Source organism: Heloderma suspectum, chromosome 3, assembly GCF_057233095.1.
Source record: "Heloderma suspectum isolate Gila_16-S chromosome 3, 16-S_ref, whole genome shotgun sequence".
NCBI lineage: Eukaryota > Metazoa > Chordata > Lepidosauria > Squamata > Helodermatidae > Heloderma > Heloderma suspectum.
The window spans coordinates 178,812,826-178,837,370 of record NC_139460.1 but is presented as its reverse complement, the minus strand read 5'-3'; the positions used below and the strand labels follow the sequence as shown (position 1 = coordinate 178,837,370).

The window sequence follows — 24,545 nt, the reverse complement described above, 5'->3', positions numbered from 1 at the left end:
CTGATGGCTTGAGCCTCGGGGCTCAAACAGCCCTTTAAATAGCCCCTAAAATAAATGCTGTCGTCCTTGCCACCATCCTGCACTTGGTCAGTGTCTACCGATGGCGGACTCGGGTTTCCAGCCAGAAATCGCCCCCACAGAACACCCCTCGGGTTGCGGGAGGGCCGGTATCCTGAAGCCGCACCCTCCCAAGCGAAACCTCGAGCGCAGCCGCGGCAGGGGCCTTGGCCTCACCGTGAAGGCGCCGACCGAGGCCACCTTTCGAACAGAGCGCGGCGCTGCTCTCCCTTGAACTACATTTCCCAGCAGCGCCCGCGGCTGCAGTACCAGTTGTGCAGCAAAGGTTACCGCTAGCGACGACGAGGAACAACATCCGGCCCCCTTTCCCCAGTAACGACCAACGACAAGACCAAGCGCCGAGGGAGCCGAACGAAGCGCTCGGCGCCCGCACCGGGCGGCAGAGAGCCCCGCCCCTTCCAGCCCCGCAGGCGCCAGCGGATTGGGTGCCGCCCGGGCGAGAGGGGACTTCTGAGTGGCTTGGCAGGGCCGTCTTTCAGCGTCACAAAGGCTCGGTAGGTGCGCATTGGAGGGTGGAGGAAGCCGCGCTGTTCTGCAGCACCCTCGGGGAGAAGTTAACGGTGGCGGCCGCTTCTCCGAGCGCTTCCCTCCCGCTCTCCGTCTGAGTCCCTCGTGATGGTCGCGAATCCCGCGGTGGCCCCGGCGGCGCTGTGAGGGGGCGGTGGTGCGTAGGCCCCGCCCAGCCTCTGGGGCGGGGCTGTGGCTGTGGCAGTGGCTGTGGCGGGCGCAGGTGAGAGGGCGAGGAGCTGCTGCTGGCGGCGCCGGCGCCCGGCTCCTGCTCCGGGGCCGGTCGCGTGTGCGGCTTCCGTTGCCCTCGCCTCATTCGACGGGCTTCTTCGTGGCTGGATTTATTCAGCAACTCCAGCGGAGGCCCGAATCTGTTAATCGTAGGGGCACGGTCGAAATTATTAGCCGCCTCTCTTAGATGACTGTAAGAATCAGTTTGCACAGCTCCCTCACAGCCCGGCCCGGCTCACGTTTGCTTGGAATTCATCTGCTTTGCTTGGTGTGGTTTAGCCCTCATGTCCACTCCGTAGGCCTTTGATCGTAGCCGAAGAGTGCTTAAAGAACATCGCTATGTTAGCTTGTAATTCTTGCAGTGGCTCTGTAGCTTATTGTTACAGTTTTAAAAGTAATAACTACTAAAGGTATTTTCAGCTGGTTTTCAGGGCTACATCTTCACAAAGCAGCATACAGGCAAGAGCATGACTAGATACAACACATGGCAGCCACGTTCGCAGGTATACAGAACACTTTGTGAAGCTGCTTTGCGCAGATGAGCCGATTACAAATTCAACTGACGGCAGCTTTAAGGAGAAAGAGCTTTAATGTTTGCCTGCATACCTGTTCAGAAAGAGCTAGGCATGTATCAATAGGAAGGGAGTTACACAGTTGTGGTCACCACCAAGAAGGGCCTAACTATTGTACGCACCAACTTAACAGATCTTCATATTGTAGATAGCACGAACTGAGGGTGAGACACAGTGGCTTGCCAAAGGCCACCTAGTAAGTCCATGGTTCCTTCCTGAGAATTTTGTACTTCTCACAAGTTGTTGTATTAGATATACAAATATATATGTGGTTGCACCCCTCACCCCCCCCGAAAACCTTTAAAGTTTTTGTTCTCATTTACTCTCTTTTATTTCTATTGTCGTTGTGATTATTGCAGATAATGAAAAGTACTAAAACTAGTGATACTAAACAGGCTGCCTGATTTGAGGTGTAGCAGTCAATTGTCATTTTGGCACGCTGCACTAACTAGTAGGCTGCTGGTGGAACAGGAAGCCTGAAACTCCCCTTGAGGCACAAAGGTCACAGTTGGAGGCCTCCTTCTCAGGTATCCAGAGTGAGCAATCGCAGTTTTCTGCCTCTTAGCCTTCACAGTACTGCACATAATTCTGTGGCTGCCCAAGTTCCTGCTGTAGTGAGGGGCTGATCTACAGGGCCAAATAGATAATGGCAAGCCTGCGTGCTGTGCTGCTTGTTATGTGCAATTACTTCACAGTTCCAATGTCTATTTCCCACACAATGCTTTGTTGGATTTGGTAAATCTGGGTTGGTTTGTGCTTTTAGTGAAACACTTTACTGGCTGTTTCCCCCGCTCCAGCCACATTCTGACAACACCAGCTCGGTTGAAATACGCTGCAAGTCTGTGCACACTTCCTTGGTAATAAGCCCTATTGAACGGAGTGGCTAATATCTTTGAGTAAACATGCATAGGATTTTTTATTTTTCTTCATTACATTTCTACATAATATTAGAGCTGAGTTACGAGGCTAACAGTTTCATGTGTGCACTACTATTAAAAGCAGAGGAGTCATGTGGATCACCAGAGTGGATCCTCTGGAGCCTTTGCAATGGCAGACAGAAAGCAATGTACACAGTTTAGAGTGCACAACTGCCAAGTTGTACAGTCACCTTCCATTGTGACAGAAACAAATGCACATAGCAGTTATGCCTATTGTGGTTGTATGTTTTGGCCCAAACTCAGGCCTGAACCAAGGAAAGGGAACTGTTCAAGTGCTAGTGACTGACATGGGCTATATTTAGGGTTTCTTGAAAGCCTGAAATTGCCTGTCTGATTTTCAAAGGTAGATGACAGGAGAGGCAGGCAACTGTTGATGCTGAAGAGAAAAAATTGGCTAGTTAACTTAGGAAATAGGTACCCTAGGAGAAACAGTCCACCATAAGCACTATATCCTACCTCTGAGCCAAGCCCATCTGCTCTTCACTTTCTCATTTTAATTCCTTCACAGTCATCTGCCCAGCTTAATAGAGATGCATTTTGCAAAAAATAAAGAGATTTTTGCACAAATCCCACCTTGCCGCACCCAAAGAATCAAATTCCTTACCTTTCAAATGTCAAACAATTTAATGCATCTTAGGGTTACTTGTGAAGAAACTAGTTTTGTGGCATATGTTTGGGAAACCCACCTGCCTATTGACTTAATTAGGGACTTTGCCGATTATGTGTTGTTGCGTAGATATGGGGATACAGTTTGCTGTTGGGTTATTACCCTGCCTTGTTACGGGAGAGACAAGCCAGAGTTTGTGGTTTTCATGCAATGCTAACCAAACTATGGAGTGCGAGCAGGAATGATCAGGGAGTGTGCACTAGCACACTGCCTCATTCATAGTAATCTAATCTAAAATTATTTCCAGGCTGTCTTTAAGGGTGGAACTCTCTCAAGGCTGTGTTCAAGATAAAAACCACACAAAGTGGATACAATAACAAGCCATAAAAGCAGAGATTACTAATTACAGTCAATAAAAACAATACTTGCCAATAAAAACCAGTAGCCCAGATTTACGGGAAGGCCAGCGAAAATAGGTGGGTCTTCAGAACTTTCCTGAAAACCTGCAAAGAAGGGGCCTGATGAACCCCTAAGAGAAGTTGGTTCTAGAGCTTTCAGGTTTTAAAACAATGGGTTACTGTTGCATGCAAACCAGGCCAGAGCTCCTTCTTTATTTATTTATTAAAAATGTTTTCATCTTATAGTTCCTAATGTTATTTTCGCAAATGCAATGGTTACTAATCTTGTATCTATCTTAGGTGCAAACTTTGAAACATGAACAGCAGCACATATTTCCTGTGTTCAGAGCTGACTTGGCTTGAAGTGGAGCTCAGTTGTGCCCAACACTTCCCAGCTGACCTTCTCACAAGGTGTTTTTAAAGTATCTAGAATGGCCAGCAAGAAAGAACCTCCTTTCTTCAATGAGGATAACATGGGACCATGTCATTGCAGACTTGCTTTTTATGAGACTATGGAGCTCTTCATTGAAACTCTAACAGGAACATGCTTTGAGCTGCGAGTATCTCCTTTTGAAACAGTTATTTCCGTGAAAGCTAAAATCCAGAGACTGGAAGGTACATGTCATTTTTATATTGTACAGTTCTAGAGAACACTTTAGTTCTAGAAAGTCCAATCATTTTAAAGAGAATATGAAATTGGTCTCTAGCATAATTACAGTCAGTTCAGACAGTATCTAGATCTTGCGTTTGAGCAGTGTGAAATCCCCAGTTCTGTAAGGATCTTAAAAGTATCACTGTTCTAAAAAGGTCTACTCAGAAGTTTTGATCATATCTTATTCACTGTAAATTTAGTGTGTTTTGGTCAGAACACTGGCAGCAGTGTAACCTTTTGGATGACTATTTGCTTTTTTAGCAAAGGTTCCAAACTGGAATATGATGATTTTATCCTAGTTTAGTCAGTCAGCCATTTGAGGTAAGTATGATTCTGTTAATAGGTAATCTTCAGCAGGTAACTTTTATTCATTGAGTAAGCTAATCAAAAACTTCTCATGATTAATTGGAATTGCAGGGACTCATACGGTACCATGTCATGCAGTGGGCACATAAGATGAATATACTGTCCAGTCCAGTCTTTCAAGATCAGAGTCATACGAACATGTCCATTGGTTTCTGGCATATAGATGGTAATTCACAGACATAGATATGTGTTTTATTCTTTATTTCCTCCTTCTTTGCATACTTTAGAATTCAGACTGAGAAACAAAAACGTCACTAAGGGCTCAATCCTATTAGATCCGCCATGGGTACTTGTAAGCTTCTGAACTCGGAGGTTTACGAGTATCAAATGCTGAGTGGGAGGCTTGTTGTGCCTCCTGCTCTGCATTTTAGCTAGACAGGCGTTTTTGCCCGTCTAGCAGAGGCTTTGGGGAAGGGAAGGTATGGAGGCTGTGGAGGGCTGGGCTTACGGTGTAAGCCATCACCTCCTCTCCCGGTCCATCAGTACGCCCCCTTTCCCTTCTTCCAAGCTCGTGTTTGCGAATTCGTACAGGCAGCCAGTGTGGTTCTCTCCACACCAGCTGTGAAGGGGAGGGGGCAGGGAGCTCTGATTCCCAGCTCCAAGATAGTAGCTCTGTCTATGACCTTGGTGCTGGGAATCCGAAAAATCCTATGGTCCCCCAAACGCTGTCTAGAGGCCATAAGCTTGCTCCCTAAGTGAATTTCATGAGTGCACAGTTGCCTTCATTGTTAAGAACCAGTTATATTGTAGAAATATATCCTCATATCTCATCCTGTAATGTAACTGTTGTTACTACAAGTATCTTCAGATAATTCTTCATCTTCCTTCAGACTTGCTTTTGCAGGAACAAAGTATACTCTACTAGTCATCTTAGGTTTTTGGAAATTTCAGCTGGCTGCCAGAATGGGGCTCTCTTCTTGAAAATCTGAGATTGTTCAGTCCGCACTGATTTCATTGGTTTGTTTCTAGGCAGTATTCAAAGGGCTGGTTTAACCAAAGGGTGTAGACTCTGTTCTGGCTGGTTGCACTTGGTCTGAAGAAGCCAGTCATGGCTAACAAATCCTCTTGTTCCTTCCCCCAACTGCTGAAATTACCAGCAAGGTATGTCTTTTAGTTGCTGCACGGACAGTGTTTTAGGATATATTCAGTACAATTCATTTTGTATATTCACTGCTGAATGCATGGGATAAATCTTCTCCAACATTGGAGTCAGTAATCCAAGTAAGGAGGAAACCAGCTATGGTCAACTCCTTTAAGTATCAGGAAACAGAACAACACACTTTGATACAAGTACTTCTTTCCACTACAATTTTTACCACATTCTTTCTGTAGAAGGTACAGTCTCATTGGAGGGATGAGACTCAACAGGCATGCACATTTTTCAGTACTGCTTAAGTTTTTGCCTTGGTTGTGTCCAGTCATTTGCAGACGGTATAGTACAATTGTTTTGCAATACACTGATTCCAGGCAATTTCTATTGAAATGGCTGTTAAAACTCTGTGACTGGACAGAGCTTCTTTCCCACTTGTTAAACTCTTTGTGCCAGCTTTTGTAAATGCATTGTCAGTTTGCTCAGAACTACAACAGAGAGTTCTTGTCTAAAACACTGACACTGTGTGACAGCAATGGCTAAATCCTAGTTGTCTGTATTACCCTTTCCTAATTCCATGCTTTCAGAGCATACAGTTTGTATACACATCATAGTTATGGTAATTATAAAAGTATGGTTTATTATGAGCACATCAGCGATTGCCAAATCAATGACATCTAGGGTAGTATCCATTTGGACACAGGAGTATGACAAGGCTGCATATTGTCGCCCTGCTTATTTAACTTATATGCAGAGTACGTCATGAGAAACGCTGGTTTGGATGAATCACAGGTCGGAATTAAGATTGCTGGGGGAATTATCAACAACCTCAGATACGCAGACGATACCACCCTGATGGCAGAAAGCGAAGAGGATCTAAAGAGCCTCTTGTTGAGGGTGAAAGAGGAGAGTGCAAAAGCTGGGTTGAAACTCAGCATTAACAAAACTAAGATCATGGCATCTGGCCCCATCACTTCCTGGCATATAGAAGGGGAAGAAATGAAAGCAGTGACAGATTTTATTTTCTTGGGCTCCAAGATCAGGGCAGATGGTGATTGTAGCCATGAAATTAAAAGATGCTTGCTCCTTGAGCGGAAAGGTATGGCAAACCTAGACAGCATAGTAAAAAGCAGAGACATCACCTTGCCAACAAAGGTCCGTCTAATGAGCTGAAGCTCAAATATTATGGCCACCTAATGCGAAGAGAAAACTCCCTGGAAAAGACCCTGATGCTGGGAAAGAATGAAGGCAAAAGGAGAAGGGGACGGCAGAGGATGAGATGGTTAGATAGCATCACCAATGCAATGAATATGAACTTGAGCACGCTCCGGGAGAGAGCGCAGGACAGGAAGGCCTGGCGTGCTATGGTCCATGGGGTCACAAAGAGTCGGACACGACTTAACGACTGAACAACAACAAAAGCAATGCAAATTATGTTGCACTAGCATAAGGGACCTCTAGTGCAACACCAATAGCGTTAGCTGGCATGATGGGTTTTCTTGGGAATTCCATTGCGCTAACTAGCGCTTTTGGCATTGCACTAGAGGTCCCTTATGCTAGTGCAACATAATTTGCATTGCTGCTTGTGTCCAATTGGATACTGCCCCTAGCAGTCACACTGCTGTATTGTCATTGTGAAACTTCATTTCATGACATATCTTCAGGGCTTCAACCAACTATAATTTAGAATTTGACTTCCACCATTGTTACATACAATATGCACAAGTTTCTTATTGGTGGTACTTGTGAGGTAGAGCAGCATGTCACTTCTTTGATTTGAGCAGTTTCATACAGTTGAATGAAGAGTGTATCTGAATGGTTCATGTTTCATGCTTTGATATCATTTAGTAATAATTAATGCAAGTGCCATTTTTTCGCTTTCACTGTAGTCTGAAAATCATCTCATTTGTAGATATGCCTTATAACTCTACCATAGCTGTTTGTATCTGTTTATCTGTTGGTTTGAGGGTTTTTACAACATTTTCATTTAAGTATTTAACTGTGCTTGGAGGAATTGTTTTCATATCAATCTTGTTCATATCCAGCTGTGAAATATACTGGCCCTGTTCAGATGCGCATTGAGGAAGGGTGGTTAGGCTAACCATGGTGCCGGGTGGTTAGCGCTAACTACTGTGACAGCCCCCACCACACATGCAGGTAACCACAGCCCGCACCATGGTTAGCCTAACCATTCACTAACCACCATGGTTACTGCTAAACTCCACAGTCCTCCAGATGGGCTGCCATGCATCCCAGTGGGCTCAGTGGAAGAAGCTGCTGTGGTCAGCCATTTGGGGCCCTCAGTGGAGGAAGCTGTTGCAGGCAGCCATTTTGGGGGCCTCAGTGGAGGAAGCTTCTGCAGGCATCCATTTTGGTGCTCAGTGCTGCAGCAGTGGCAAGCAGCCATCTCAGGGCTCAGTGCCACAGCAGCCGTGGGCAGCCATTTCACTGGGGCTGGGGGGTGCAGGTTTGGGAGCAGGAGCGCCGTTTGAGGCAGGGATAACGCTGGTTGGCCAGCTGGGCGGGGATGTTTTCCCTTATTGTGGCAGACACACGTGCTTGTGCCTTGGAGTGCAAAGTGCTCACCGTCACTGTGCCAATAACAGCAGTGTGGGATCAAAAGCATCTTTTCTCCCCACACGCTTCTCCAGTGTTCGTACTGCAGGCAGGGACAGTAAGCAAGGAGGCTGGCTCTCAGCTGCTACATCATGTGTTGCTAGGCAGATTTTGACCACGGAGATCTGGAGCGCTGGCAGGAGTGGCTGGGCTGATTTCAGCCGCTCTTGCTGTGGAGCTCTATGGTAGCACTCAGTTAACCATGGGAACCTCTCAAGATGTCATGCTAAGCCATGTTTAGGGCCGCTGATGATGTTGCAGCAAGTGGTTAGTGAGTGTGGTTAGTCCATGGTTGGGAAAAATGCCATTCAGACATCACACTAGCTCAAAAAAGCTATGTCACTGGCTCCTCTTATATGCTTTTATGCATTGGCCTCAGCATAAAACCATAATCTCTCAAATGTGAAATAAATAACATTTATTATTTTCTAATTAATATAGTCAAAAATTTTACAAAATACAACTAAAACAATGCCTGAATAAAGGTTAATTAACAGGGAAAATCCTCACGCAAAATGGTTGTTGAGGTGCAATAGAACAAAGTCACAAACTTACAAAGTCACAACCAATGCATTAACCTCATATGCTCTGTTTTGCACAGTTGAATAAAACAATAATATGGCACAATTTCTCATTTCATAGACCTTGAAAACCATCAAATTCAATACTATATTCACTCTGTGCCATATTTCATGAGATACAGAACTTAAAATGTAGTGCCCCACCCCAGTGAACACATTATGGGAATTTTGGAGGAAACCTGCCATCTGTCAACATAATTACTTTGTTTGAAATTTGACTGGCCAGTTACTTGCTTTTTACTGGCTACAGGAACATGTGTATTTCAGGATTCTTTAGTAGTAGCATTATTTAGCTTTACTTAGTATCCTGATTCCTGTCTAATTTTGAAGTATCAGAGTGAGTGGTAAGAACTTAGTAACTTCTTACAGGCTTTTTTTCTGGCCACCAACTGCTTGCTCAAATGAGTTTGGAAAGTGCTTTGTTGTGGGAAGCCCCCAGGGAAAATGAGTTGTTGTGCAGCCAACAAGGCCCCTCTATGAACCCAGCGCATTCAGCTTTAAATGGCACATAGAGGGAGGCAAGGTAGCACTACAGTGCTCTCCTTGGCTGGATGGCAGGGAGGGGCTTTGATGGAAGTAGGCAGACTTATAAACTGTTTGTGAAGATGAGCTTTTCTGATCCTTTATTGAACATTTCAGTGGAGTACCAAATTGCACAACCTAATCTCATGATAGAACTCCATTTAATAATTCCATCAGATTCCTTTACGAAAAACATACATGTTTTCTTAATGCAGTTGATAATGTATATGCCTCCCTATGCCTAGACCAAGTTGGCCATTTGATAAAACTGAACCATATTAACCATCAAATAGATATCTGACAGTTGAGGAAGGGCTTATTGTCCTGAAAGAACAACCTAGAACACTTGATAGCCTCTAGGGTTGGCACTCAAAGCATTGTGATGTCAGATTAAAATGTGCAAGGAAATCTAACTGCTTTGAGAGCCAGTGTGATGTAGTGGTTTGAGTGCTGGACTGGGACCTGGGAGACCCGGGTTCTATTCCCCACTCAGCCATGGGAGCCCACTGGCTGATTTTGAGCCAGTCACAGACTCTCAGCCCAACCTACCTCACAGCGTTGTTGTTGTGAGGATTATGTATGCCACCATGGGTTCCTTAAGGAGGAAAAAGGGCAGGATATAAATGTAATAAATACATTAAATAAATAAATGTTAGACTTCAGTTCCCTCTCCCCATTCATGTTTGAGAAGGGAACAGTAATTCAGTTAGGTAGCAGCATATCTGAGTTTTACATTTGGTTTTGGGTAACTTAGAGCACAATCCTATGCATGTTTAAACAGAAACAAGTCCTACAATTCCCAGCATTCCCCAGCCAGCCATGTAGGACTTTTCTATCTAAACATGCATAGGATTGCACCCTTAGTGGGTTAGCAACTGCCAAGCTAATACTAAAGAAATAACATATTAGCAAACTGTGGTAGTCTTTCTACCTGTTGTTTTCATGTTAATGGTGTGAGGATAGTGGGAGTGGAGGGGTAATTATTTTTCTCCCTCAGTACTAGAGTTTAGTGTTTATCCAGTGAAATTGATTTGCAATAGGTTCAGGACAGACAAAAATAGTACTTTGAACAATGCTTGATTAATTGAGGGAATTCACTACTGCAGGATGTGTTGATGGCTTTGAAAAAAGATGCACATTCACTGGCAATTAGCCATGATGGTGAATAGAAGCTCCATGTGGAGTGACAGTAGATCTCTGAATTCCAGACGCTGAGGTCAAAAATGATGGCTGTCACCTTCATGCCCTGCTTGTGAGCTTACAAAAGTATCTCACTGTCTATTGTTGGAATTGAACTAGATTGATTGTGGACTGTTCTGAGGCCTAATCTCAAGGAATGGGGTCGTGTATAGGCTGTTTGTCGTTTCTTAGTAGTAATTGAAGGATGCTCTGCACATGTCTAAATGCACTTTCTACTACTTCTTGGGTTTAGCTCAATCACTCAAAACAGGTTGTGGAGTTCATACCAGGTATGCTTTGGCTCACGTGAAGCTCTGTGTTACGTCTTAAACTTAGATGCATATAGTTGGAAATTAACTTCTGTTAATTTTAGGGGAATTTATTTCTGAGTAAATAAGCTTAGGATGGCTACCTTAGTAATTTTATTCAAAGCTTTACAGAGTCAATAAGCCAATTAAATTCTAATGATGTTATTTTAAGGTATCCCAGTATCTCAGCAGCACTTAATCTGGAATAATGTAGAGCTGGAGGATGACTGCTGCTTGAATGATTACAAGTGAGTATGTAGATGAAATTACATATAACACTTCTGAATATTACTTCTGTTGGGGGAAAAGGCTATGAAACATATTTGGTTGTGTGTGTTTTTACAGCATTTCAGAAGGTTGCACTTTGAAGTTGATATTGGCAATGCGAGGTGGACCTATTAATACTAGAAGAGGTAGGTACCTATTACATTTTCTCTGAAGTATTTTTTTTTACAGAGTTAGTGTAATCCAACTAAATGTTACACTACTAGATCCCACTGACTGGGAGAGAGCAGAATATATGATTAACGTTCCCATTGAAAATCACATGCTCAGCTCTCTCTCACTGAAGTCACTGGGACCTTTATTCTTGTTTGAACTTTTATTTAATTCAGTGATCAAAAAACCTGCTGCTTTAGAAGGCCACTCTATACTATCCCAGGACATCTCTACCTTTCAACTTCTCTCATCTAACTCTACTACCTCAGCCATCTGAAGGTCCCTTTCTCCCAGGAACAGCTCTGCTCTTGCTGCCTTCCAGAACACCTGTGTGATGCCACTTCCTTCAAATACCTCCTCAAAACTCTTTCCCATGAAGCTTTTGTAACAACCCCGTAGTCCCCATACCCTATTGTAACAACATCTAAATATTTTCCTGACTTAGTGGTTCTTAGACTCTTATGACCATGCTGTATTAAATGAAAAACATGCAGCTGTCTGGAGCCCTGAAATGGTGAAACTAATTAGAAGTATCTGTAAAGTTGGGGGATGTTAAATTATATGATTTTCTGTGGTGGTAAAGTTTGTATATATGAGTAGAGAGTGACGGATGTGACGAAAGGCTGGAGCACTCCCTGTTTGCCCTGCAGAATGCCTGAATAGGGGGAGCGGGGAGAGAGGGCAAGAGCACTAAAACCTTTATACACTTGATCTGGTCAAAGGTGGCAGTCACAATGGGTGGTGAGGCCAACTGTCCACCAGTATCCTTAAGCCATGTTGTACATTTCCAGTGCAAACTCTCAATCAGCTTTCACAGCCTTCAATTCAGAGGTGCTGTAAGGCTGCAAGAGCAGACATTATGAAAACAAGAGTCTGGTGTCTCCTTGATGGGTCATCTTTGGGTTTCCCCAAGACCCTTAATCAGGGTATCTCACCAGTTCAGGGCTACGTTAGCAGTGTCCAGGTTGAAATGGCATTTTCAATCTTCTGTTAGGAATATTATTTGAGCCTCTTGATGCTGGATTAACATTCACCAGGACTAAGATGTTTACAGTATGTCTGGGTAGGTCTGCTTTGGGTCAGTTTTTAGTGTTCACCACAGCTAAACTGCTTAGGGTATGTCAAGTTCATACTTCACAAAATTCAGGGTTTGTGGCACAAAGCAGCAGAAAAGCTTGGTATAGGTTTGGAGGGGCTATTGCAATGTTGTTTTTTGGTGTTAACTACAAACCTGCATTTGATGTATCAGTACACACTTGCTTATGGCATACACTGTGTTGTTTGTGCCAGGCAATGTTGGTATAGGCTTGGAGGGGATACCACATTTCAGGGTTTGTAGTTAACATTCCTCCAAAAAGTAACACAGTTGTGCAGAGGCCACTGATATCATTGGCCTGCACCAGGGCTAGAGCCCTTTATACAGGTGCAACTTGGCCTTTGTCATTAATGACTTTGCCAATGATAGTAAAGAGGTTCTAGCTCCCCTGTGTAAAGGCACAGATTGTACCCTCTGCTTTCCTTGGCAGCAGTAAAATTTGCTGCAACTTTGCAAATTCTAGCCAGCTATTTTTAAATAGGTATTACTTGACAACAGTGTGTTTTATTTATTTGATAAAGTTATGAATAGTCATTCAGTTTGGCCCACTGGAGACACTTTGATAGTTTCTCAAAAAGCAAAGATAGCTATTTTGGCCTAATATGGATTTTGGAAAAATTCCAAAATCCGTATTAGGCCAACTCAGAGGTCACAAAAATGTGCAAGCTTTTGAGATCTCCATATCTCCATCAGATATGGATATTACAAAAAGGAGGAGTTGAGGGGGGTAAAGGAGGGGAAAAGGGGTAACGATTTTGGTCATGATGTTTCCATGGTCAGAGTTAAGATGAAATAGGGGAAGAGAGTTTGCAGACATTCAGATTGGACTCTACCAGGTGATATGATGGTTTCAGGTTTTACCTGGAGCTGCCTTTAGGACTGTCGGGAAACAAAAAGAAGCAAACAATGGTTGATGCCCCGTTTTTAAAAATCCATCTGTTCTTCACAACTGTCTCCATCCTCACCAAAGCACACAGTCTCCTCGGCCACAGAAAAGAGAAGTAGAGAGAACTAAGCAGTCTTTATATTAACAAAGCTGGAGATAATTTTAAATGCTGTATGAGGTGAAGCAGCAGCAGCAGAAGAAGAAGAGTCAGTTGAAGCCAATTGGATAACTTTACCTAGGAGCTGGAGGGGATGACCCCTCAGAGAATCCCCGCTTCAGGTGGTATAAAATCCTTCAGTGTAGGGTCCCACTGCTGAACAGCTAAATTTGATATTCTCTAAGTCACACAAAAGGCAAAGGTAGCCATGTTGGCCATAAGAAAAATTCCAACATCCATATTAGTGTAATACCTTCATGAGGCTAACTCAAAGGTCTCAAAGGTTTCTGTAGATGTGGCTTTTAGTGCAGTGTTTAGGTGAAAATGTGTGTCCTACTTCTTGGTAGAAACTTTCAAACAATGAAATATTTCTTGGTGTTTCTCTTCCTTGTAGTTCCTGTGGAAGATCCAATTAGGGAAATAAAAGAATACATGGACCCTAGTCGGGATGACATCTGGGAGAAGGTTCCATCCAGCAAACAGGTTACCTTTTTGGTATACCGGGAAGGAGACCAGTTGAATTTCTTCCGTGTTGTAGACAGGGGAGATGGAATTTTAACACCATTGTCTGAATCTTTTAGGTATATTGGGCTTTATTTCTTTTCAGAGGATTTTCAAATTTGCCTTGATCAAAGAAAGTTTAGACTACTACAACAATTTCTTTTTAAAGATGCCTAAAATGATGTTTAAATGTCACAGAAGTATAGCTAGAGTGAACCATATATTATTGCAGAGGCTTCAGTTAAATTGATCAGTACTTACCATATGAAGTTTCTCAGTATTAAAGGAGATGCAGAGATCTGCATCAGAGAGAAAACACTGTTTTCTCAAAATGAAGTCCTGTACAGCACCACTGATATGTTCCTGAAGGAGGCTTTCTTTATAAAATGTGAGTTAGATTTATAAATATATAATTTTTCAATTAAAAAATGTTATTCACTATCCACAAGTCCTCATCTACTTACTGAGAGCCACCATGTCATCATAAATAAAATAAAGGGGTTTTTTTAGCAAAAAATGGCCAAAAGTAATATAAACTGAACATATCAAATGATATAAAGAATAAGAGCACTGTTATAATAAGTGAGAGTTTAAACATGGAACTCATAGCAAGTTCAAATCAGAAATAATGTGCGGAGTAACAGCTATTGAGCTACAAGAGTAGACCACTAATATTGATATGGTAAAGTGGAGTTCTGATACACAGTTTATGTACGCTGCAATCCTAAATGCACTGAGGAGTAAGTCCCATTGGACAAAGTGGGACTTGCATCCAAGTAAAGGATTGCACTGCGTATCAGATTCTGTGAAGTGCATGCATTCAAGGGAATTGTTTACGGCTAATCCTATAGTGGCAGTGCCTGGCTCCAGCTAGGCTATTCAGTTAACAAAAAAACTTGGTTTAACATGTTTTGTCAGGGGCTTTCAATGTTCACCCAAGCTGCACATTACAATTCCCCAGCTGGTAACCAATACCACCCACTTAGAATGAAAGAGCTGGAATTAGTACATCACCCACAAAGGGGAAATGAATCCCCCCCCAAAGGGGACACAGATTTGCATAAAATTTGCATTAGCTAATGAATATGTATAGATGCAAATTTAGAAAGACTGGTTATTTAAATAGAAATGTAATACATTTCACCATAGTGGGGAAGACTGTGACCAGGTGACCTGTGTGCCTACTGTTCAGTCTGCTGTCTAGGATCATTATATTGATGGGCAATTTGTGGGCTACCTCTTCTTAGGGTTCTTTACCTTTAAACCAGACTTGGACTGGACAGCCCTTCAAATAGAGGACTATCCTCTGTAAAGTAGGGCACATGACTACTCTAGTAGGGCCTTGAAGGTCATCTAGTCCAAATCCTCTTCATCTCCCACACAGGTTGATTTTATAATCCTGAGACAAAAATCCCATAGGTTAGTGAAAAATGAGCAAAAGAGAGAGAAAAAGAGTGCTTTAATTTTAAGTACTTTTTGAGTTTATGGCACAGGAAGGATTCAAAGTTTGGATTTCATAAGTTACTGAATTGCATTATAGCTATATGCAAACTTAGTTAAGTATAAGCCATATGTAAGGACTGGAGTAAGGGCACAGTAGTTCTCCATAATATTGCAGTGTTAGTTCATGTCATTAGCCACTAAGTAAAAAGTCTTGCCTTTTAAGTGTTTAGATAAGGCAATGTACATAAAGGACTCTGAAGCATTGCACATATAAGTAGTTAGTATTCCGATTCCTAAACTCTTATTGTAATCCTGATCTCTCTCATAATACAACCCCCAGTGGGGGAAAAAAAATAAACTTGAGGAAGGGGCTATGGAGCTTGGTGAGGAACACGTTCCATGGCAAGGTATGAGAAATGAAACATCAGTACACCAGAACGGGCTTTTCTATTCTTAAATGGCACGTATGCTCTTCACACACCCCCCCCCCCCCGGTTTTGAGGCTCAGAACCTTGCAAGGAAGTGTACCACTTTCTGATTTGAAAACCTACTCCACAGTGTTCTGTTGAATCATTTAAGAAGAAATTCCATTTTTCATATTATAGAACTAGGCCCTGGCACAGGGATGATTGCCACAATTTTGCTCCAGATCTGGAGTGAACAACATTGTGCTTCCTCCATGTGCAACATGGATATGTTTCATGGTTATGGTTGATGGCTTGAAGTTGTTTTTAGATGTATGTTGTCTTTATGTATATTGTCTGTGCATGTGTTTTTTAAAATGTAAATCTGTATACTGTATTTTTTATGTTTTTAATCTTTGTAAATGGCCCAGAGAGCTTTGGCTATGGGGCGGTATAGAAATGTTAATAGTAGTAGTAGTAACAACAGCAACAACAACAACAACAACAACATCATACTGACATTTAGTACAATGTTCATCTCCATCCTATCCATTCTCACTTAATTAACTAAAATGCTTTAAAATGCTTCACCTGTGGCAGGGGGTTGGCCTTGTAGACTTTCAGGTCCCTTCCCACTCTACCATTCTATATGGATGATAGAATCATAGAATAGTAGGGTTGGAAGGGGCCTATAAGACCATCGAGTCCAACCCCCTGCTTAATGCAGGAATCCAAGTCAAAACATCCCTGACAAGTGGCTGTCCAGCCTCGTCTTGAACGCCTCCAGTGTGGGAGAGCCCACTACCTCCCTAGGGAATTGGTTCCATTGTTGTATTGCTCTAACAGTCAGGAAGTGTCTCCTGATGTTCAGCCGGAATCTGGCTTCCTGTAACTTGAGCACGTTATTCCGTGTCCTGCATTCTGGGATGATTGAGAAGAGATCCTGGCCTTCCTCTCTGTGACAACCTTTCAAGTACTTGAAGAGCACTATCATATATCCCCTCAGTCTTCTCTTCCCAAGGCTAAACATGCCCAGTTCTTTCAGTCTTTCCTCATGGGGCTTTGTTTCCAGTCCCCTGATCATCTTCATTGCCCTCCTCTGAACCCTCTCCACTTTATCTGCATCCTTCTTAAAGTGTGGTGCCCAGAACTGTACTCCAGATGAGGCCTAACCAGTGCTGAGTAGAAGGGAACTAGTACTTCACAGGATTTGGAAGCTATACCTCTATTAATGCAGCCCCAAATAGCATTTGCCGTTTTTGCAGCCACATCACGCTGTTGGCTCATATTCAGCTTGTGATCAACAACAATTCCAAGATCTATCTATCTATCTATCTATCTATCTATTATTTATTTATTTATTTATTATTGCATTTATATCCCACCTTTTTTCCTCTTGCAAGGAACCCAAGGCGGCTTACATTATCCTCCTCCTCTCCATTTTATCCTCACAACAACAACCCTGTGAGGTAGGTTGGGCTGAGAATGTGTGACTGGCCCAAAGTCACCCAGTGAGCTTCCATGGCCGAGTGGGGACTAGAACCCGGATCTCCCAGCTCCCAGTCCAACACTGTTGCCACTACACCACACTGGATCCTTCTCGCTTGTAGTGTTGTTGAGCCAGGTATCCCCCAACTTGTAAGTGTGCATTTGGTTTCTTTTTCCTAGGTGCAGAACTTGGCACTATCCCTATTAAATTTCATTCTGTTGTTTTCTGCCCAACGGTCCAGCCATCAAGATAACTTTGAATTTTGTTTCTGACTTCCAGGGTATTAGCTATCCCACCCAGTTTTGTGTCATTTGTAAATTCGATATGCAGTCCCTGCACCTCCTCATCCAAGTCATTAATACAAATGTTGAAGAGCACTGGGCCCAGGACTAAGCCCTGCGGTACCCTGCTCGTTACCTCTTCCCAGTTTGGGAAGATCCCATTGACAAGCACTTTTTGAGACCGATTCTGTAGCCAACTGTGGATCCACCTGATAGTTGTTTCATCTAGCCCACTTTGAGCTAGTTTACTCATCAGGATATCATGGGGCACTTTGTTGAAAGCTTTGCTGAAGTCGAGGTATATTATGTCCACAGCGTTCCCACAGTCCACAAGGGAGGTTACCTGATTAAAAAAATGAGATCAGATTCATTTGGCAGGATTTGTTCTTTACAAATCTATGTTGACTTTGAGTAATCACTGCATTGTTTTCAAGGTGGTTACAGACTGATTGCTGTATAATCTGGTATTGGTTGCCAGTGGATTACTTGTAATATGGAGTGGTAGCTTCTGTTGCATAATAGCTTCAATTGCATAGATTCCATGTGTCTATTATTTATTCATTTCATTTCTATACCGTCCAATAGCCGAAGCTCTCTGGGCGGTTCACAAAAATTAAAACCAAACGGCACACAATAAAACAATATAAAATATATAGAACATTAAAACCACAATAAAACAGCAGCAGGTCAGGAATTTAAAATACTGATTTAAAACAGCAAAGCTAAAAGTCTAGAAAGCTAAAATGCTAAAATGCCTGGGAAAATAAAAAGGTTTTCACCTGGTGCCAAAAGGAATACAATGTAGGTGCCAGTTACAGTGAACAGACAAATCTGGGAATTGGGTCCACCACTTTGCCACTGACAGCCATCTAGCTCCAAGGTAGAGGTGAGGTTGGAAGTAGCCACAGCATAGGATACCATATCATATCCATATTGTCTAAATAACACATCTTTTAAGGGTGCTTAACAGCTGTAATGTCCTAGCATTTTGGAGCTTGTGAACATCGAAACCCCTTAACAAAATATGTTAAACCTTAAAGTTTTTTGTTAATTGAATTTGATTACATTTTGACAAGACTCTGAGGTTTAGCAAACATGAAATTGAAAATGAGAAACTCGATGGAAAGAGAAAGGAGGGAATGTTATAATTAATGATAACTAATAAGAAATCACACACCATTTAGAAGGGTAGTAATTCTCATAGATGCACTTTAGCATACATTTTTAAACCACACATTTTTTCCAACGAATATATGTCTGTTCCAAAAATACACATTTTAATACGAACTGGTGATTATTTCAGGATATTTGGAACTACTATAAAATTGTTCAGAATTCTCAAAGAATTTTTATCACAAAATCCCACTTGCATAAATCTCTGATAGACTTCTAAACCTTATAAATTAAGGGTAGCTCATTGACTCACATATCTTTTGGGGCCTATAAATTTAGCAGCAGAAATGGCTCCCTCCCATTATTACTGGAATCAGTACATCTGCCTGGTTGTGTTTGTCCTGCATTTTCTGTGCTTTCTTTGAGTGCACAGAAAATGCCAGCATCAACTAAGGAATTCTGGGATGTGTGGAAGATGTTCTAATCTCAGTAGAGAAATATTGTTCCATATACAGTCTAGAGTACGTCTGTGTCAGGGAAAATTTGAGGAAAGCTGGCTTTCAGTATGTGTTAACTTTCAACTTATACTTTTAAGAAGGCCCACAGTTTGAGAAAAACTACTCTCAACCAAAAAAGCTACTAAATAAAGCCAAGCCTGACATCTCCCTGTAGCTGAAGTATAGAATATCCAGAGGTGCTGCTTCCCATCCTCATATGCTAGGTAAAATTGAACAAATTGAATGTCTGATGTCTGTGTGTCATGCATCTGGTATAAGAGTAGTGGACCCTCTGACCCTTACAAGGAACTAGGAATCCATTTCCCATTATCAGAAAGAAAATAGACAATACCTCAAACTGCCAGAGGTCACTTGTTAAAATTAAACTCATATAAATAAACCACTTCTTACCCTTTCTCCCTCAAAATTGTCACCCACCATTCTGAAATCAACACAGAAGATATTGAGCCATTCAGATCAATTTACTGAGCGATTTTCTAAGCTGTGTAACCTACTGCCTCCCCCGATTTCCAGTTATAATGTTGGAATATTATTTATCCAAACTAATCTCAACATAGGGCCACAACTCTGGCTCTATAGTAAATTCCCATGAGAACATACTAAAAGGTTGGGGCTTAAGTATAATGGCAAGAGTTTCAAAGATGACCCCAACCTGTTCTGGAGGGGGTTGCACTCCCCCTAAAGGATCATGTTCGTAGTTTGGGGATGCTGTTGGATCCAGAACCGTTACTTGAGGCACAGGTGAACTCAGTGGCATGGAGCACTTTTTATCAGCTTAGGCTGGTATACCAACTATGCCCTTATCTGGACAGAGATAGCCTAGGTACAGTTATCCATGCTCTGATAACGTCTCGTCTGGATTACTGCAATGCATTATACATGGGGCTTCCTTTGAAAACAGTCCGGAAACTTCAGCTGGTCCAAAATAGGGCAGCAAGACTGTTAACAGGGACTGGCCAGCGAGCTCATACTATGCCAGTACTTTTCCAGCTGTGCTGTTTTATATATTTTATGTTGTTTTATTGTGTGCTCTTTGGTTTTAATTTTTGTGAACCACCCAGAGAGCTTCGGCTATTGGGCGGTATAGAAATGAAATAAATAAAATAAATAATTTTAGACTGATTAGCCTTTTCATAGAATCATAGAATAGTAGGGTTGGAAGGGTCCTACAAGGGTCCAACCCCCTGCTCAGTGCAGGAATCCAAGTCAGAGCATCCCTGACAAGTGGCTGTCCAGCCTTGTCCTGAATGCCTCCAGTGTGGGAGAGCCCACCACCTCCCTAGGTAGTTGGTTCCATTGTTGTATTGCTCTAACAGTCAGGAAGTGTCTCCTGATGTTCAGCTGGAATCTGGCTTCCTATAACTTGAGCCCATTCTTCTGTGTCCTGCACTCTGAGATGTTCGAGAAGAGATCCTGGCCTTCCTCTCTGTGACAGCCTTTCAAGTACTTGAAAAGTGCTATCATCACTGAAACACATATTTTCAGTGATGTTTCTAAAATATTTATTACATTGGAGAAATGGGCTGTTGAAAGTGGAGTTCACAAATGGCAAATTCACGATAGAGGAATGATTTGAATTGCTATACAAAAATAGTCCCAGAGGGATGCAGAAGATGTTTGCTTCTTTTTTGGGCTTTGTTTATTCTTTTGATCTTAGTGACAAGCACTATTTGAGTATTGTGGCAAAAATTATTAACTACTGATACTGATAGAAGGTTGCTGCCATTATTTCAAATGTTCAGTATTGACACCTTTGAGTAGGAATGGGTTCTTATCTGAAAATATAATTTATAATATTTATATGCTGCTATATAACAAAGTTGTTGGGGTGCCTCACAAAGTAAAACAAGTTAAAAACAGGTTAACAATGTTGTGCGACAATGCTTATTGGTTCTATTGTTGTTGTAGTTCTTATATTAATAATATTTTTCAAGAATTGACTGAGCCAGAGTATTTCCCCCTTTTTCAATTTTGGGTGTTAGGTTATTAGTTCTTTTAAAACGTTTTAACTGTTCTCCCCACAACCTGAGTTCGATCCCAGCGGAAGTCACGGGTAGCCGGCTCAGGTCGACTCAGCCCTCCATCCTTCCGAGGTTGGTAAAATGAGTACCCAGCTTGCTGGGGGAAAGGTAGTCAGAACTGGGGAAGGCAATGGCAAACCACCCCGCTATAGTCTGCCATGAAAACGCCAGCGCAAGCGGCGTCTCTCTAGGGGTCAGTAATGACCCAGTGCTTGCACAGGAGGAACCTTTCCTTTATTCTTTTATCTTGTTGTTCACCACTCCAAAATCTTTGATATGGAGCGGTATATAAGTTTTGTAAATAAATAAATAAAATTAGTCCTATTATATGCTGATGACATTGCAGTTATGTTGGCTACATTAACTGCGTTGTAGAAGTTACTGAACAATCTGGGTAAATTCATGAGAGAGCATTTTAATCACGCTAATATCAACCGTACTGTTTGGGGTTGGGGGAGAAGAGACTTGTACATAGGAAATAGATAACCAGCCCATCAAACAATAATGTAATTTCAGATACTTGGGAATTTTGTTTAGTGCCCCAAACTGATAAAAACCTCACTAGGATTCAGTAAAGCTTCTCAGTAGGTACATTCTCTACTATAAGATTCTATAGATTCCAGTGCTTGGTGGCTACTACAGTAGATAAACATTCAAAGAAAGTAATCTCATAACTTGTCTATGGTGTTGAGGTTTGCAGGTATTCTGGTGTGTATATTTTGGAAATGTCACAGAACTCTCTTCTGAGATCTGTTAACTGCCCATAAAGGTATACTCATTGCTCTTTAAGGGTGCAGCCCTATGTATGTTTAGACAGAAAAAGTCCTACCATTCCCAGCATGCCCCAGCCAGCCTAAACGTGCATAGGGTTGTGCCCTAAAGTGCTAAAACTAGACGTCGGGCTTTCAAACATGTGCTTGTGTTGTACTAGCTTCTTACTGGTTGAAGCCTTGTCATCCAAAAAGTTCTACACTCCTTAAAGTTTTGAAGAACAATTGCAAGTCTTTGGTGAACTCCACCAGAGGTGTTAATAATATCAAGGGTATTTCTTCTCTGGTCCCTGGTCAAGTGAAGTACTTGCTCAAAGGAAAAAACAACTTCATTCCAATCAGTGGGATTTGTATTCTATTTCCAGTATAGCTTATTCACAAAGGTTTGGAAAATATTTTGTTTTGTTTGGAAAATATTTAATATTCCTTTAAGGAAATAATTTACATCTTTGTATGACCATCACCTTTTTGGAAGGGAGTTTCAGTAATAAACCTGAATCAAAGGCTTTGTATTTGTGATCTGAGGAAGTAGATGATATTCAATATTAAGTTCTCCTATTTATAATCGTACCAACAGATTTCTTTTCAGTAGATTCAAGTCCCTTAAAAGGCTAATTCATACAGGGAATTATTTGTTTACCACAAGAGTTTTGCAAATTTTGCAGTGGCAGCTGAGAAAAATTGAAGTCTGTATATAAAGAACAATTGGTACATGTGTTTGCTCATCTTACGTTATATTCATTTCTTATAACAGCCTTTGTAAATTTTGGAGAACAGTGTTTTGTTTTTTAACCTGTAGGGGAGGCACTGAAGTCAGTGTTAACAGCATATTTGTTAGGTGTGTTTTTTTCCTTATGTGTTTTATTTTTAGTTTGTGGTGGCTTTCAGCTATGAGCAGTCAAGTTTGTATGAGATTTAGGATAGGTTTTTTAAAAGTCTGAAGTTTTCTAAGCTATTCCTTTTTCTTATGATTTGAGCTTGTTTTTCAGTGGTTTGCTTATGCAGATCTGGCAACTGTTAACGTATGTGCTGAAAGTTTCTGTGCACTCCAAAATACCACAGTGGTATTTATCACTATATTAACATAAATGAGAAGATTCATTATAGGGACTATCTATATTAAATAAAACAGAGTTATAACCATTTCCCCCAAAGTCAGTGATCCTTTCTACCCCATATAGTAGAAATCTCCCTAATCAGTGAAGCAATAAAATTACTCAGTATAATATTTGTTATTTTACAGAAGCCTAAAGGGTACTTTTATATACATAAAATATTTTCTAGCTCTAGTAATATAATTAATGTGCTAAAAGCCTATAACGAAAGCCTTTTTCTCCCTTTTGGGCTCAAAATGTACCAAAGCACTGAAAATTGTCATTGCCAGTTGGCTAACCTTGGCTAATAATAAAAGGTGTTTGTTCTCTGTTATTTTTTGTTTGTTAACCTCTTCAGATAATTTACCCATTTCTAGGCCCCATTTGAAAGGTGTATCTTGAAGGATTCTGCAAAAGTGTTTTTAGAGATTGATTGCCATAAATTGCCACAGCAATGCCATCATCTGATTATGGTTTTTATTATTTATCTGTTTTGTTGGTCATAATTTACTCTTGATTTTGGTTTTTACTTACTGTGTTTTTATATTTAGCATTTACTCTCTGTATTTGTAAATGTGATATTTATATTTTATGGTTTGTTGGTTTGAAAGCAATAAAAGTTTGAGTTGGACTGAGCTGCGCTGAGCTGACCTGATTGAGAAGGAACATTTCTATTACTGTTAAAGGCATGTCTGAGGTGACCTTGGATGGTACCTCAGTGAACCATGATGCTTTAGGGCACGGAGTAGTTTGTTCATCCCTCTCTCAGGATCAAACCTCCCCATTTATTATTTGGACCTAAAAGGTGATGAGAGCAATCTGTGATCACTTGTTTCTGGCTTTGGGGGCAGTTCTGATATATCAACCACCAGCACCTTTTCACACATGGCAGTCTTCAGGCATGAAACCCTATTTGGGATTTTGGCTTGAATGGTTGACAGGTTGAACAACTTTGTCATGCCGTGCATTTCTCCAAAACAAGTAAGACATAGGGATTCTCCAATTTCTTTTTTAAAAATAAAGCTTTTTGAGACACTACAGTTGTTTTTTAAAGGATACCATAAAAAGAAAACTAATTTCCTTCTTAATAATAAATTTAAACAAACACTCAAACGATGAGAGGAAACTTCTAACACTCTTATCTTTGCAGTGGCAAAACTGAGGAGGGAGGCACGCACCCCCTTCTTGGTGTGAGGAATGGCAGGTAAAACTATTATCTGAAGGGAAGGGGGAAGCCCCTCATGCTCAGTAGAGAGCTGTAGAAGTTCCTGAAGATGCTGTGCACAGGCACACTTCCCAATGTGTGACTGTGCAGAGGTCACAAAGATAAATCCAACTGTTCTAATGCTATATCCATTCTGTTTCTTCTAGTGGAGTGTGGTATCTTATCTTCCATTTTCTATATCTTCATGAAGACATACCACAATAATACTTACTATATGCATATTTTAAATATTATTGCAGTATGTTTTAATGAACGACATTAAATCTACTCATTCTATTTATATTTTTCATGTAAAACAAACAATCTAGAACATCAAATGTTCATGTGTAAGAGCTGTGTTTCCACTTGTGGCAATATTCTCTACAGTGGCTTGAAATATAAAAAATGGACAGCTTGTTCGGTTAACAGTCTTATATAGACTACCTGTAGCTGTTAGAAAATGTAGAATGACTGCATACATTATA

The 24,545-nt window shown here is 41.5% G+C and overlaps 1 protein-coding gene across 11 annotated transcripts in view; it reads left to right on the top strand.

Annotated features, from left to right (window-relative positions):
- Positions 1-332: 332 nt before the first annotated feature.
- The window catches only part of ZFAND4 (zinc finger AN1-type containing 4), a 54,583-nt gene continuing 30,370 nt past the window's right edge, over positions 333-24,545 (top strand). For 5 of the 11 annotated variants that reach the window (XR_014789290.1, XM_084845076.1, XM_084845073.1 and 2 more), the window contains exons 1-5: positions 333-572; positions 3,632-3,946; positions 10,818-10,893; positions 10,991-11,058; positions 13,617-13,803. Coding sequence is in view for 10 of the 11 variants with exons in the window: in XM_084845076.1 (XP_084701202.1) it covers positions 3,763-3,946; positions 10,818-10,893; positions 10,991-11,058; positions 13,617-13,803 (515 nt within the window). In the remaining variant the exon portion in view is untranslated. Of the gene's footprint in view, positions 1,010-3,631; positions 3,947-4,400; positions 4,516-5,318; positions 5,451-10,817; positions 10,894-10,990; positions 11,059-13,616; positions 13,804-24,545 lie in introns of all 11 variants that reach the window. The other 6 variants (XM_084845078.1, XM_084845081.1, XM_084845082.1 and 3 more) reach the window with 6 other exon arrangements.